The 12,005-nt window shown below is 48.6% G+C and overlaps 1 protein-coding gene across 6 annotated transcripts in view; it reads left to right on the top strand.

Moving 5' to 3' along the window:
- The window catches only part of GRAMD1B (GRAM domain containing 1B), a 60,182-nt gene that overhangs the window by 39,317 nt on the left and 8,860 nt on the right, over window positions 1-12,005 (top strand). For 3 of the 6 annotated variants that reach the window (XM_062014083.1, XM_062014079.1, XM_062014078.1), the window contains 12 exons: window positions 3,234-3,318; window positions 4,131-4,234; window positions 4,385-4,480; window positions 4,914-4,994; window positions 7,069-7,184; window positions 7,570-7,783; window positions 8,324-8,513; window positions 8,889-9,032; window positions 9,599-9,717; window positions 10,538-10,680; window positions 11,317-11,420; window positions 11,645-11,848. In XM_062014083.1, the coding sequence (XP_061870067.1) occupies window positions 3,234-3,318; window positions 4,131-4,234; window positions 4,385-4,480; window positions 4,914-4,994; window positions 7,069-7,184; window positions 7,570-7,783; window positions 8,324-8,513; window positions 8,889-9,032; window positions 9,599-9,717; window positions 10,538-10,680; window positions 11,317-11,420; window positions 11,645-11,848 (1,600 nt within the window). Of the gene's footprint in view, window positions 1-869; window positions 1,610-3,215; window positions 3,319-4,130; window positions 4,235-4,384; window positions 4,481-4,913; window positions 4,995-7,068; window positions 7,185-7,569; window positions 7,784-8,323; window positions 8,514-8,888; window positions 9,033-9,598; window positions 9,718-10,537; window positions 10,681-11,316; window positions 11,421-11,644; window positions 11,849-12,005 lie in introns of those variants that run through there. The other 3 variants (XM_062014082.1, XM_062014081.1, XM_062014080.1) reach the window with 3 other exon arrangements.

Genomic DNA, 12,005 nt, shown 5'->3' with positions numbered 1-12,005 from the left:
ATTCTTTGCCCTTCCCAGGCTACAGAAAGTTTATTATTCCCCCCTCTTGGAGTGACAGGGATGTACTGCTTCCTTTTGACAGGGCTAAACAGAGAGACCTGTGTGCTGCCTGGCACCAGCCACGCTTTTGTGGTGCCTCTGAGCAGACGGAGCACGTGTCCCTTCTTCCTGTCAGTGAGCAAACCGCAGTCACTGGCCCTGGAATGAAGCAGTGGCTCTGCAGAGGCTCACTTGGGGTTTTAGATCTGTTTGCCCAGGTTGCTGGGAAGAACAAGGATTTTATTTGGCTATACTTGTTTCCACAGACTTGGCATCGTGGCTGAGCATCACTGATGTCGTGGTGTGGACGTTTACCTGTATATTTCTATGCTTGAGCAGAGGGATGGAGAGACTGGGGACTAGGAGCAGAGGGATACTGGCAGTTCCAGCACTCAGTTAGTGTGCTGGAGGAGCCTGAGGAAAGCCCTTGCCCTTCATTTCCAAAGTGACCTGGGCCATGAATGAAACCTAGAAAGACACTTGCTTTTTTGGAGAGGTCAAAGATAGGTGTAGGAGTAGCGGGGCCCTTAAGATTTCTAACTGTGTGGGTCTCATGGCTGATTTCTCATAGCTATATACTTTACACTGGTCTCTCCTTACTCCCCTCACGCCTCCCCCTAGCACACTCTGTCCAGCAACTTTCCATTACAGGAAACATCTGCTGGGAGGCAGGGCTGAGCCTGGGTTACTGCAGGGCATTGGCCGACAGAATTACCCAGCTACAGTAACTTAAAGCATGTGGAGTCTTTTTGGTATCTTCCCCACCCCATCCTTCCAATGAGGAGCGGTGACAAAGACTGAAGCTGCCTTTCAGAGCAGAGAGGGACTAGAGAGGAGAGCCTGAGACAGACACTGAAGGAATAACTGCTTTTCTGGTTTCAAAGTGAGGGGAAAAGAGAGCAGCTGAAGTCTCTGAGCTATTTACCGTCTTGTTCGGTCCCGAAGGCAGTGAGTGGCTCTATCTGTGAATTACAGCTGGACCGGAGGGGGCCTGGCTGCTGGAGCTCTCAGTTGCTAGCTCTGGCAGTGCTGGGCATCAGGCCCTGGTCAGGAGTGGCAGATGCCTTGCACAGACCTGCCTGGCACCGCTCAGGCTGTCGGGACTTTGGCAGTGCTGCTCTGAGGGATGCCCGCAGCGAGAAACCGGTGAGACTGGAGCAAAGGAGCACAAAGGTTGCCTGCCAGCACGCTTCCCCTAATGAGCCACTTTTTCAGCGTCCTCTGGAGGGCAAATGCTCTCCCAGATCTCCAGAGGCTGCTAGGGCAGACGACCTGAGTGTGAGCAGGAACATAGGGGAAGGCACGTAAACTCCTGCCAAGTTGCTGTATCTCTTTCGACTTGCAATCTAAACAAGAAGCGGTGACAGCAGGAACAGGAAAAGCAGAGTTTGACTGGGAACACGGGGAGCTGTGCAAGTGCTGAGGGAACGCTATGGATTCCTTGCTGGAGTGTGGGGCTCTCTGGGATCTTGTGCTGGAGCAAGAGCTGCCATGTGTGCTGTGGGACCTGGAGGGGCTCGTCGACTTCTCGCAAGAAAACATCAGCCATGGATCAGATGAAATTCCAGCTGTGAGTGTCTCTAAATTGAACTGTTTGTCACTACCAGAAGTTCTGGTGCTAAGCAGAAGTGGCTTAGACAGGTTAGAACATCCCTTACTGCAGGGAAGAGAGGGGAGAGCCCCTCTGCATGGAAGCTGTACTGCTAAGTTGGATTGCTGTAATGCATTGAACCCAAAGCTCAGAACTGATTACAATTTCTATTCCTTCCTCCTATCTCATCTTGTCTGCTTCTCCTGGGAAATCTTGGGCTCTTGCTGGAGCCCGTCTCTGGGTAAGATCTTTTCTAGATGTTCAGGCTAGAAGTTTGGTAAGTAAAAGTTGTATTTCTGTCACCTGCTGGTTAGCAGATTTTACCAGAAGCAAGACACATTCCTTTGGGCCCTCAGGACTGAGGCAAATATCTGCAGTGCTGAGTTGATGTTCAAGAATATTGGTTTGATTTTTAGTTCAGTGAATTACTGTGAGGAAGACAGAACGCTTTTGGGGGCGAGGGGTTGTTTGTGTTTCCTTCTTTGATTTGACAGCATTTGGCAGTTTTATAGAGATGATTCTAAATAACTTCCTCTTTGCCCCCCTTCCCTGTGACCCTATCGACACCATTCTCAAACTGAAGCTCACCTTCTATAATGACTTAGATTTCTGGGGCCTTGCTGGGGGTCTCTGAGATGTGCCTGCCTGTCTCCTTCAGGACGTTTGTATTGTGTAGCTGGAAGAGATAGGAGAGGCTTGAGAGGAAATGGAGATAGGGAAGAGGTTGTACCCCAGGTTGCTTTGCCTGCTCTATGTTTGTGGGAGAAGGAACATGATAGATTGGGACTGGCAGATAGATCAGATGGGAGATATGGGCCTCCTGAATTTGTACCTACCTCTATTTCAGTCAGCTCTGCCTTATAAAGGTGTTCTGGCTATTGTGAGTGGCTGTCAGCATGGACATGGTGTACAGGAGGGGGTCTAATGTGGACAGAGTCACGTTACAGTTTAGGAGACAACAGACAGAAGCCAGCCTCTGGTTTCCTTCCAGCCAACAGCACTGCTTTCTCTGAGGCCTTCCTTCCATGAGGCCCAGTGTCTGCAGAATAAGCTCAAAACGTGACTGTGAGAGCCCCTTGTGAGCCCCATGGAAGTGTTCCCACTGTAGCAGTGGGCAGCTGTGGGGTGACTGCCAGGCAGAGCGCTTTGTGGGGAGAGGAACGGGGATAGCTGCTGATGACAGCAAGCAGTCAGTGTCTTCTGGCAGGGCTGCAGCTGTACTAAAGTGTTTTCTGGGGGAGTGGGGAATTGGTGACCAGCTGAATCAAACAGAGCATGTGCCATACCTGTTACAGCTGAGGATTGCAGGAAGAGAAATTCCTCCTGCAGTCACAGCTTCCACACAATCCCATTTTGCTACCCAGCAGGTATGAGTGTAGCCATTCTGCTCTCTACTTGCTAGTCCAAGTCAGATTCTCCTTCTCACTTAATGCACTAAATCCCAAATCCTCCCATCTGTGTGTCTGCTGCGATGGGAGCTCCCAGCCTCATGCTTTGTAAGTGTATCTGATCCCCCTTCTTACCAAGGTGTTCCCGCTTTCCCGCTCCGTTTCTGTGTACTCATGCCTGCCCCTCTCTTTACCAGGCCCTCTGTTATTTGCAGGTGTTGAGTCCAACGTACAAACAACGAAATGAAGATTTCAGGAAACTCTTCAAGCAGCTTCCTGACACGGAGCGCCTCATCGTAGGTAAGGGCAGCCCCACGCTGCTCTGTCCCGCTGGCACGTGGGCTGGGGAGGAAATCCAGCACACCTGCATGCAGCTTGTTCTTCTAAGAGATTGTCACCAAGGAGCAAGCCCAGTGTGTCACTTTTTGTGCAGAGAGATGGAACCCCTCCTCCCCATTCCTAATGGGGTTCATTTGTTTTGCTTAGGGGAGAGCAGTGATGATTTCTATGGGCATTGCTCCCTCGTGATTTGAGGGCTGTGTTTTCCTCCTCTCTCCTCATTTGGTCAGGGTTGCATGTCTCAACGTGCATACCACTGAGCTGCCCTTTTTTCTAACCTCCCCCATTCTCCCTGCTCACACACGACTGCCCTTCCCAGATCCAGCTAGGCTTTGGCCTTGGAGCTGAGGAGTGACTGCCTAGTGCATTGCATCTGTTCTTCTCTCTTATGTAAGTGGTGATCTCATACCACATTTCACGCTGTTGAAAGATGCACATCCTAGCCGAGGAATAGAAATTGGGTAGGGTGCTTAAACTGGGAGAGAATAAACAATGACACCAGAAAGCAAAAAGGAAAAGACAGATTCAAATCTGGAAGTAGTGCATAGGATGCTGCAGAATGACCAGTTAATAAGGCAAGATCATCAGTCATTAAGAGAGATAGTCTGTGATGTGCCCTTGGGAGGAATCATAACACAGTGGACAGAGCAGCAGCTGTGGCTCAGTTCCTTCTGGCTCTGCCTTTGACTTTCTGCAGGATTGTGTCTTTTGATGCTGCTGCTTATCCTCACCTCTAGGCCATCCCTAAATTATCATCCGTTGTCCACCCACAGATTACTCATGTGCTCTACAAAGAGACATTCTCCTGCAGGGCCGCCTCTACCTCTCTGAAAACTGGATCTGCTTTTACAGCAACATCTTCCGTTGGGAGACACTGGTAAGGCTGCTGCACTGAGCATGTGTTTTCTGTCAGCACTATTTGCTGGCATAGCTTTAAAAGCCCTCTTCCCATTGCCTTTCTCATCAGTGTCTCTCTTTACTCGTGTTCTTTTTCTGCCTTCCCCTTTCTGCACGGCTCTGACGGTAGCTGACGGTTCGCTTGAAGGATATCTGCTCGATGACCAAGGAAAAAACAGCACGGCTCATTCCTAATGCCATCCAAGTTTGCACTGACACTGAAAAGGTACATCCATGAAGCTTCTGCCTTATGGCTGGCAGGGGCAGGGGAATAGAAGTGTGTGGTGGGATTGTTTCACAAGCTGACTGCTTGTGCTATGAGGGGCCTGGGAGGAAGCACCAAGGGAAAAGGGTTGGATGTGGAGCACGCCTTGGGCTGAGTCTGGAACACACATAGCTTGTATGTGGGGCGTGGGGACAGGTAGAAAATCTGGGTTATACCTCTAGCAGAACTGCTTGTCTGCTCAGCCTCTCCACAAGGCCTCTGTGAGCTTCAGTCTGTGCCCAGGAACTGAGCAGCTATGCTGGATGGCTTGCTCAGTTCTTCTGTGCAAGCGATCTCTGGAGCTGGAAAGCGATCCAAACAGGCTTGTTTATTATTATTCTCTTTTTTGATGCCATTTCTGAACTGCTTTTTCTCTCCATCTCTTCCCATGCAGCACTTTTTTACTTCCTTTGGGGCTCGAGACAGGACGTACATGATGATGTTCAGACTGTGGCAGAATGCTCTCCTTGACAAGGTACAGAGACCAGTGCCTCTTTGTTGGGGTGGGATGAATGGCAGGTGATGAACATCTGCTGAAACATAAATACCTTTGACTAATGTATATGCATAAAAAGACACAGGGATAGTAAACACATGTGTTTAGGCAGAGCAGGTACATGAAGTTCTATATACAGACATGTCTTGCACACACAGCAGGTGCCACTTGGCCTTCCACACCTCCTTGAGGTGTGGAAGCTTTTTGAGGTCTGTAATTCAAGTGAAATAGCCCAGGAGAAAGCAGTTCAAAATGGAGCAGAAATAGCTCACTGCACGGGCAAAGCTCTTATTGCTTCAGAAGTGTGGGGTTCAAGATAGGAGAGCAACAGAGCATGTGTTCAGGGCACCCCAAAAACAATGGGAACAGTGGTGGGTGCAGGGTGTTCTGAGTGAGGGCTCAGTGTGTTGGATTTTAAAATAAAGCAGGACTGTGCACCTGCCATGTCAGAGGCCTCCATGGATCCTATATTTGATCTGAGGATCTGTTCCACAGTCCATTGAGTATTTCTGGCCTCACTGCTGGAGTAACCCCTGAACTGATATTACCAGCCTACCAGCATTTCGAGATGTTCTGGCCTGAGTTCATACCATACTTAAGTAATCAAGCTCCCAGAATACCCTGTCCTGGAAATCAGGGTAGTGTTTAGTATGCAAAAGGATTGCTTTGCATTGGGCAGCTTGTGTTGCTGCCATATGCTGTCATCTGAGCAGCCATTTGAAGTTCCTAACAAAATTCAGTGCCCTTGGTTTCAAGGTCGAAGCGAATGAGAACGAAGACGTGGAGTGATAAAGAGAGGAAACACTCCCAGAGCAGTTTTTCCAAGTGTAGGATCTGTGTCTGGTGGGAGATAGAACCTAGTCCATTTGACATGTGAATAAGAGTGCACATGGGAAGGAGGTGAAACACAGTTAGACATTTTTCTGGGTAAAAGTTTTGCAGTAGAGGTTTTTTTTCTTCCCATGCTTTTCACTGCTACTTTTGGGAGCTACATTAAAACCCTCCTGCCTTATCCTATGCAATAGCTATGGGAAGAAGTTCAAGCCAGCAACTCAGCAAAAGTTCACTGGATTTGTTTTCCCTCATTACAAAAAAAATCTTTGTCATTACTCATAAATTTCTCCTGGGTAAAAATCCATCCCCTTTCATCCCTGCTCCACACAGTTAAACCACAAGTTCTCCTGTCCTGTTTCTTAAGAACCTCAGAGCAGAGTCATGGTGATCAGCTGACCTGCATCCCTAAAAAGCTGGGCTTTTGTGAATGGTCTTGATATTTCATGTTCTCTTTTTAACTGGAAGTATATACAAGCTTTTAACAATAGTATCTGGTGAGACAAATTCTCTTTGGTTTTAAACCGCCACAGGAGAGTTTCCTTTGCTGGTTTAGGTCATTTTCCCCACAGCTATAATTCTTTAGGCAGCTCTAATTTAAATTTGGAGGAGAAAAAAAATCTGCTGAGGCATTGGGGTTTGGTATAGTAGGAGACATTAAATGGAGGCACAGCAGAAGAGGTGGGGGAAATGTGTGCAGGGTTTGCTGCTGCCATTAACATGTGCACAGCGTTGTTGTAGCAGGGAACCACATCGTGTGCTGCTCTGGGTGTAGCCTCATGTTGGCTTTCTGATAATCTTAAGTACCATGAGATTGTTATTTTCCCATGCCACACAGTCTAGATTTTAGGGCAGAACCTGACATGATGGTAAGGGCTTACTTCGTGAAAGGGTCTTATTGATTGATGAGGGCAATCTTGAAACTGGCTTGTCCTAACAATGATTTAAGGGTACCTATGCCTGCAGCCCTTAGCCAGCATGGAGCTGGGCCAGCCTGCCAGTGACACAGTCCACCACTAGCATCCCTGGAATTCAAAAGAGGTGAGCCTGTTGGAAGGCTCTCAGCTCTCATCAGAATCTCTCACTTCTCCTTTCAGGACAAGGAATGTTATTTTCTTGACAACAGTAGTCCAAAAAATGTGTTATAGTATTCTCAGGTTTAGTGTTTTAGTGTTTAAGGTGTTTCAGTATTCTCAGGTGAAATGTGTGCTCCCTCTTTCAGCCTCTTTGTCCAAAGGAGCTCTGGCATTTTGTCCACCAGTGTTATGGGAACGAGCTGGGTCTGACCAGTGATGATGAAGACTACGTGCCTCCTGATGATGACTTCAACACAATGGGGTGAGTGGAGTAAAATCTGCCTGTGATGAAGAAAAGATAGCCTTGAGAAAGTCCTGATATATTGCATGGCTCAAACTACTGATTGGCCCTGGTGAGAGGCTCTGGCCAAAATATTAAATATGTAATGTTTAAAAAGCTCAAAGTGTACCAGTTCCAGGAGCTGAAATGCCTCTCTACTTGCTGAGCTAGATGAGCAATCCTGTAAATGCCAAAGCATCCCTGGCACGAGGCCAGTTAGCATGTTGGTACATGGTCAGAAAGCACTGATGTTTGTTAGTCTGTGTATAAACACTTTTTGGGCTTGATATTGCCTGCACTGAGCCATTCTGCTTCCAGTCTGACTGGAAACTTCATAGTAGTATTCTTACTTGCTCTGTGTGTCCAGCTGTAGCTGTACTGAGAGGGGTAAACATAAAAACCTGTGTTCTCTGTGGCGTCTCAGCTACTGCGAAGAAATCCCTGTGGAAGAGAATGAAGTCAATGACAGCTCCTCCAAAAGCAGCATGGAGGCCAAGCCAGAAGCAAGCCCTCAGCTGCCAAAGAAATCTGTCACTGCCAGCACACTGACATCTACGGGAAGCAGCGAAGCACCAGCCTCGGTGAGTGTTCCTCTGCAGGCCTGGGTCCTCAAGTCACTGGTCTCTGTGAGCGTGGCGTCTGGCCATGATGAATTGATCAAAGTCTGCCCATCCCACTGTGCACTGGGACTCTCAGCAGCAAGTGCATTTCCCTTTGTATGCTTTTAGATGGAGTGCTGGAGATAAAAGGGTTAGAATTTCTTCTCTGCCTTCAGTTATCCCCTAGGAAACGGTGTGTGCCCTCGTAGTCTAGGCCGAGTGGACTTTATTTAGATACAACCTCAGATTTTCCTAGCTGTATAGGGCTTGTTTGGGAGCAGAACCAATGTTTGTGTGCTTGTCTGAGCAAACAAAAACCACTGTGTGTGGACCAAGCTTGAACTGTACGTGGTTCATTGAGAAGAGGTGATCTAATGTGTCCCCATGTTTTACAAACACCATATGCTAGCCAAGGCCAAATGTCCAGAGGTATGAAAACTGTCTCACAGATACAGTTTTCAGAAGTAACCCTCAGCTTCCAGGTGCTGATCCTGCCCTCCTTGTGCTCTCTCCTTGCTGCAGTTTGATGGAGTGCTACCAGAAGAGGAGGAGGCGGTGGCGGAGAGTCCTGTGGAAAAAGACCTTGGCATTGCAAATATCATGGGAGAGAAGATAGAGATCATTGGCCCTGTGAACTCCCCTTCCCTGGACTTCAACGACAACGAAGACATTCCCACTGAGCTCAGTGACTCCTCAGAGACCCACGATGAAGGTGTGTGGGGAAGGGCTGTGCCATCACTGTTGTTTTCAGCTTTCTCCTGTCCTTTCCAGTCAGCAGCTGGGGCAACAGCAAATACTGAATTCCTATTCTGGATCCTAAAGGTTCAGAAGATGCAAAGAATTCCCCTCCTGGGATGCAGAGGGCGAATGTGTTGGGTTATCTGGAAGGAAGTGCATAAAATAACCCATGTAGTTAATTACCCCTTCTGCCATTCCAGCTGTTGTCCTGAGATCAGTGGAGGAGAGGGTTAGAAGCACCTAATTTGGGTTCCTTCTGCACAAAGTGAAATAATAAGGTCCTGGTATTGTGAGAACACAGCCTCTGATACTGGCAGGTGAGGGTCACAGGGCTTGTGTTTCCTCACAGGGGAGGTCCAGGCCTTCTATGAGGATCTGAATGGGCGCCAGTATGTGAATGAGGTGTTCAACTTCAGCGTGGACAAGCTGTACGATCTGCTCTTCACCGACTCCCAGTTCCAGAGGGACTTCATGGAGCAGCGCCGCTTCTCTGGTGAGCTGCTGCGGGCAGAGCCTGCCCACGGGCCTTGGGGGTGGAACTCTGCCTGAGGACAGAGGGGTTGGGGGAGACTCTGAGCAGGGTGTGGGACAGCTGCAATCAAAACAGGCAGAACCAGCCTTGTTGGGCTATCTAGGTTTGCTTTCAAAGAGCCAGATCTAAGTATATGAGGAGGACTCTTTTATATTTTAACATGAGCTAAGGGCTTGGCCTCTGTGAAAAAGCTCTTCTGGCTCCACACCTGACCCTGCCAGGGACTGTGCAGTTGTCAGTGCAGTGTCCCGTGGTGTGCTGTAGTCCTCCTTTCCCTGGAACTGTAGGCTTGCTGAAGGAGAGATGTCCTCAGCCTATCACCCTTTCCCTGCATTGGAAAGAGGGGAAAGTGTTCACATTTCATACTGGAGACCTTTCACACTCAGTTGAGCTCTAGTGCTTCTGCAGCCAAGCTCTCTAAGGAGAAGGAAATAGTATCCTGAGCTTGGTTGTATAATCATGCCCAGCCCTAGGGAACAGACCCAAGATCTCTCTCCAATTACTTGAGTCTTGTTTTGTTCTCTCAGATATTATCTTTCATCCCTGGAAGAAGGAAGAAAATGGCAATCAGACAAGAGTGATCTTGTATACCATTACCCTCACCAACCCTCTGGCCCCCAAAACTGCCACTGTCACTGAGACACAGGTATGGCAAAGGGGAGAAGGGCTTTGTACTCGTGGGATTCATTTCCTTCTCTCAGGCATGCTGCTTTGCATGGTTTCATTCTCCCCATCCATTTTGCTTTACACATTTTTCTTGTATTAACTTGCCACCCAGTATCAGTGCAAATGTGAGTCTGATCCCGTGCTGGCACTGGTTAGAATTGCTAGGAAGGGACCAAAAATCTTCCTGCAGAAGCAGATGAGTTTGTAAACAAGCCAGCACATTCTTTGTCACCCATACTGGTGGTTTTGGAGCTGTGGTCCAGCAGATGTTATTCATCAGCAGGGTACAGGAAAGTCAGGTGCTGTCTGGCCAGTCCCTCTCACAGCTCTCCATGGAGATGTTCAGGCTCTTTTATTACTGAGGGGGACAATTAGGTGACCTGTTTAAAAAGGTAAAAAAGAGGAACATCTGCAATGGTCTGGGAAGAGCCAGGTTAGCTGTACTTAGCAGGGGCTGCAGCTGGAGAGGAGGGAGTCTCCTTCCACGTCCAGACACGTGGTCTACTGGCCACAGGTTAGCTTAGAGTTAGATTGAAGGAAAAAGAGAGGGAGTGTCAAGAAAATGAGATATCAGAGCATTACATTAGAGAGAGAGGAGAATCCCAGCAGCAAGGTGTAGTGTATTAGGATGGGATGAAGCATACTCTTCAGAAGCAAAGACTGGAGATGGGCTTGGTCACGGGTGTGATCTCATTATTTATGGTAGAGCTGGTTTTGTTAAGCACTGGTGGAGGTGCCAATCTATCACTGCCATGTTCTAGCCAGGCTAATACTTGCCTTGCATGCTGTCTTTTATGCAGACAATGTACAAAGCCAGCCAAGAAAGCGAGTGCTATGTCATCGATGCAGAGGTGCTAACTCACGACGTCCCCTACCATGACTATTTCTACACCATTAACCGCTACACGTTGACTCGTGTTGCCAGAAACAAAAGCCGACTCAGGTACGCTGCGTGGGGGATAAAGAGCTTTACTGCTGTCCAGGTCACCTTTGGGTGGGAGTTCTGCTGGTGGATGTGTTAGAAGGGGGTGGGGAGAATTTAGCCCTGTTTCTTTGTCCTGTTGCAAGATTGCTGCTATCACAAAGAGTTCCCTTAGGAGGCAGCAGCCAACTGCAGTGACTGAGCAAACAATGGACCCGCTGCAGAGGAGACAGAGCTGGGGAAGGGGATTTACAGACTTCCTTTGCCATCCCCCTTCTTGGAAGCAGTGGTCTGCAGGGCCAGTTGTCACAGTTTGACTACATGTGATAAGCAACAGGATGCACTTGCAGGGACTGACAGTCTTTTGGATATGATGACCTTAAAGTTGTCTTCTCCAGCCTAAATGACTCTGTGACTGTGCCTCTGAGATGTATTTGACAAGCAGGGGAATTTGGTACCAGGAAAGGCTTTTGTGTTTGATAAGTAATCTAAACATCTGCCTGCCACATGGCTGAAGGTCTCAGGAGAAACACAAAAGGCTGAGGCCATCCCAGAAATAAGTGTGCATGATGTTTTCTCATGTTTGCATTGACAGAGCATTGTGAATTGACATCACCCTGGAACTGAAATCAGAATGACTTTCTGTTCTTCCCGCAGGGTTTCCACGGAGTTACGTTACAGGAAGCAGCCGTGGGGGCTGGTGAAATCCTTCATTGAGAAGAATTTTTGGAGTGGCCTGGAAGATTATTTCCGTCACTTGGGTGAGTGTGGCAATGACTGGAGGTGTGGTAATGGCCCACAAGCAGTGGCACCTTCCATGGTTTGTCCATGCCTCCTTGCAAGGGGCCAGCCAACGTCATTACCATGACTGGAAGTAACAAGACCAACAGGGGCACAAGCAGTCTGGGGTCTGAGTTTGGCTTCTGGGACTCTTGACAACCTCTTTGGCCCATTCATGAAACACTTCCCCTTGCTGTCTCTGCAGAGAGTGAACTGACCAAAACAGAGAGCACATACCTGGCTGAGGTGCACAGACAATCCCCCAAGGAGAAGGTGAGCAAGCAATCGACCGTGCGCCGGAGGAAACGGGCTCACGCCCACCTGCGGGTGCCTCACTTGGAGGAGGTGCTGAGCCCCGTCACCACCCCCACGGACGAGGAGGTTGCACATCGAATCAAGCATGTGGCAGGTAAGGAACTGCAGAGCCCTCATGCTTGAGGAAGGGGAGATTGGTACCTTTGGGGAAAAACTGGAGCTTTGCTTGTGGAGGGTTGATGGTAAGAGGGGCCAGGGTTTTCCAAGGCAGTGAGGATATATGATCATTGAGTGAAATTGGAGGGCTGGGT

The sequence above is a fragment of the Colius striatus genome, chromosome 23 (genome assembly GCF_028858725.1).
Source record: "Colius striatus isolate bColStr4 chromosome 23, bColStr4.1.hap1, whole genome shotgun sequence".
Classification (NCBI taxonomy): domain Eukaryota; kingdom Metazoa; phylum Chordata; class Aves; order Coliiformes; family Coliidae; genus Colius; species Colius striatus.
This window is presented reverse-complemented; position numbering and strand designations above follow the sequence as displayed.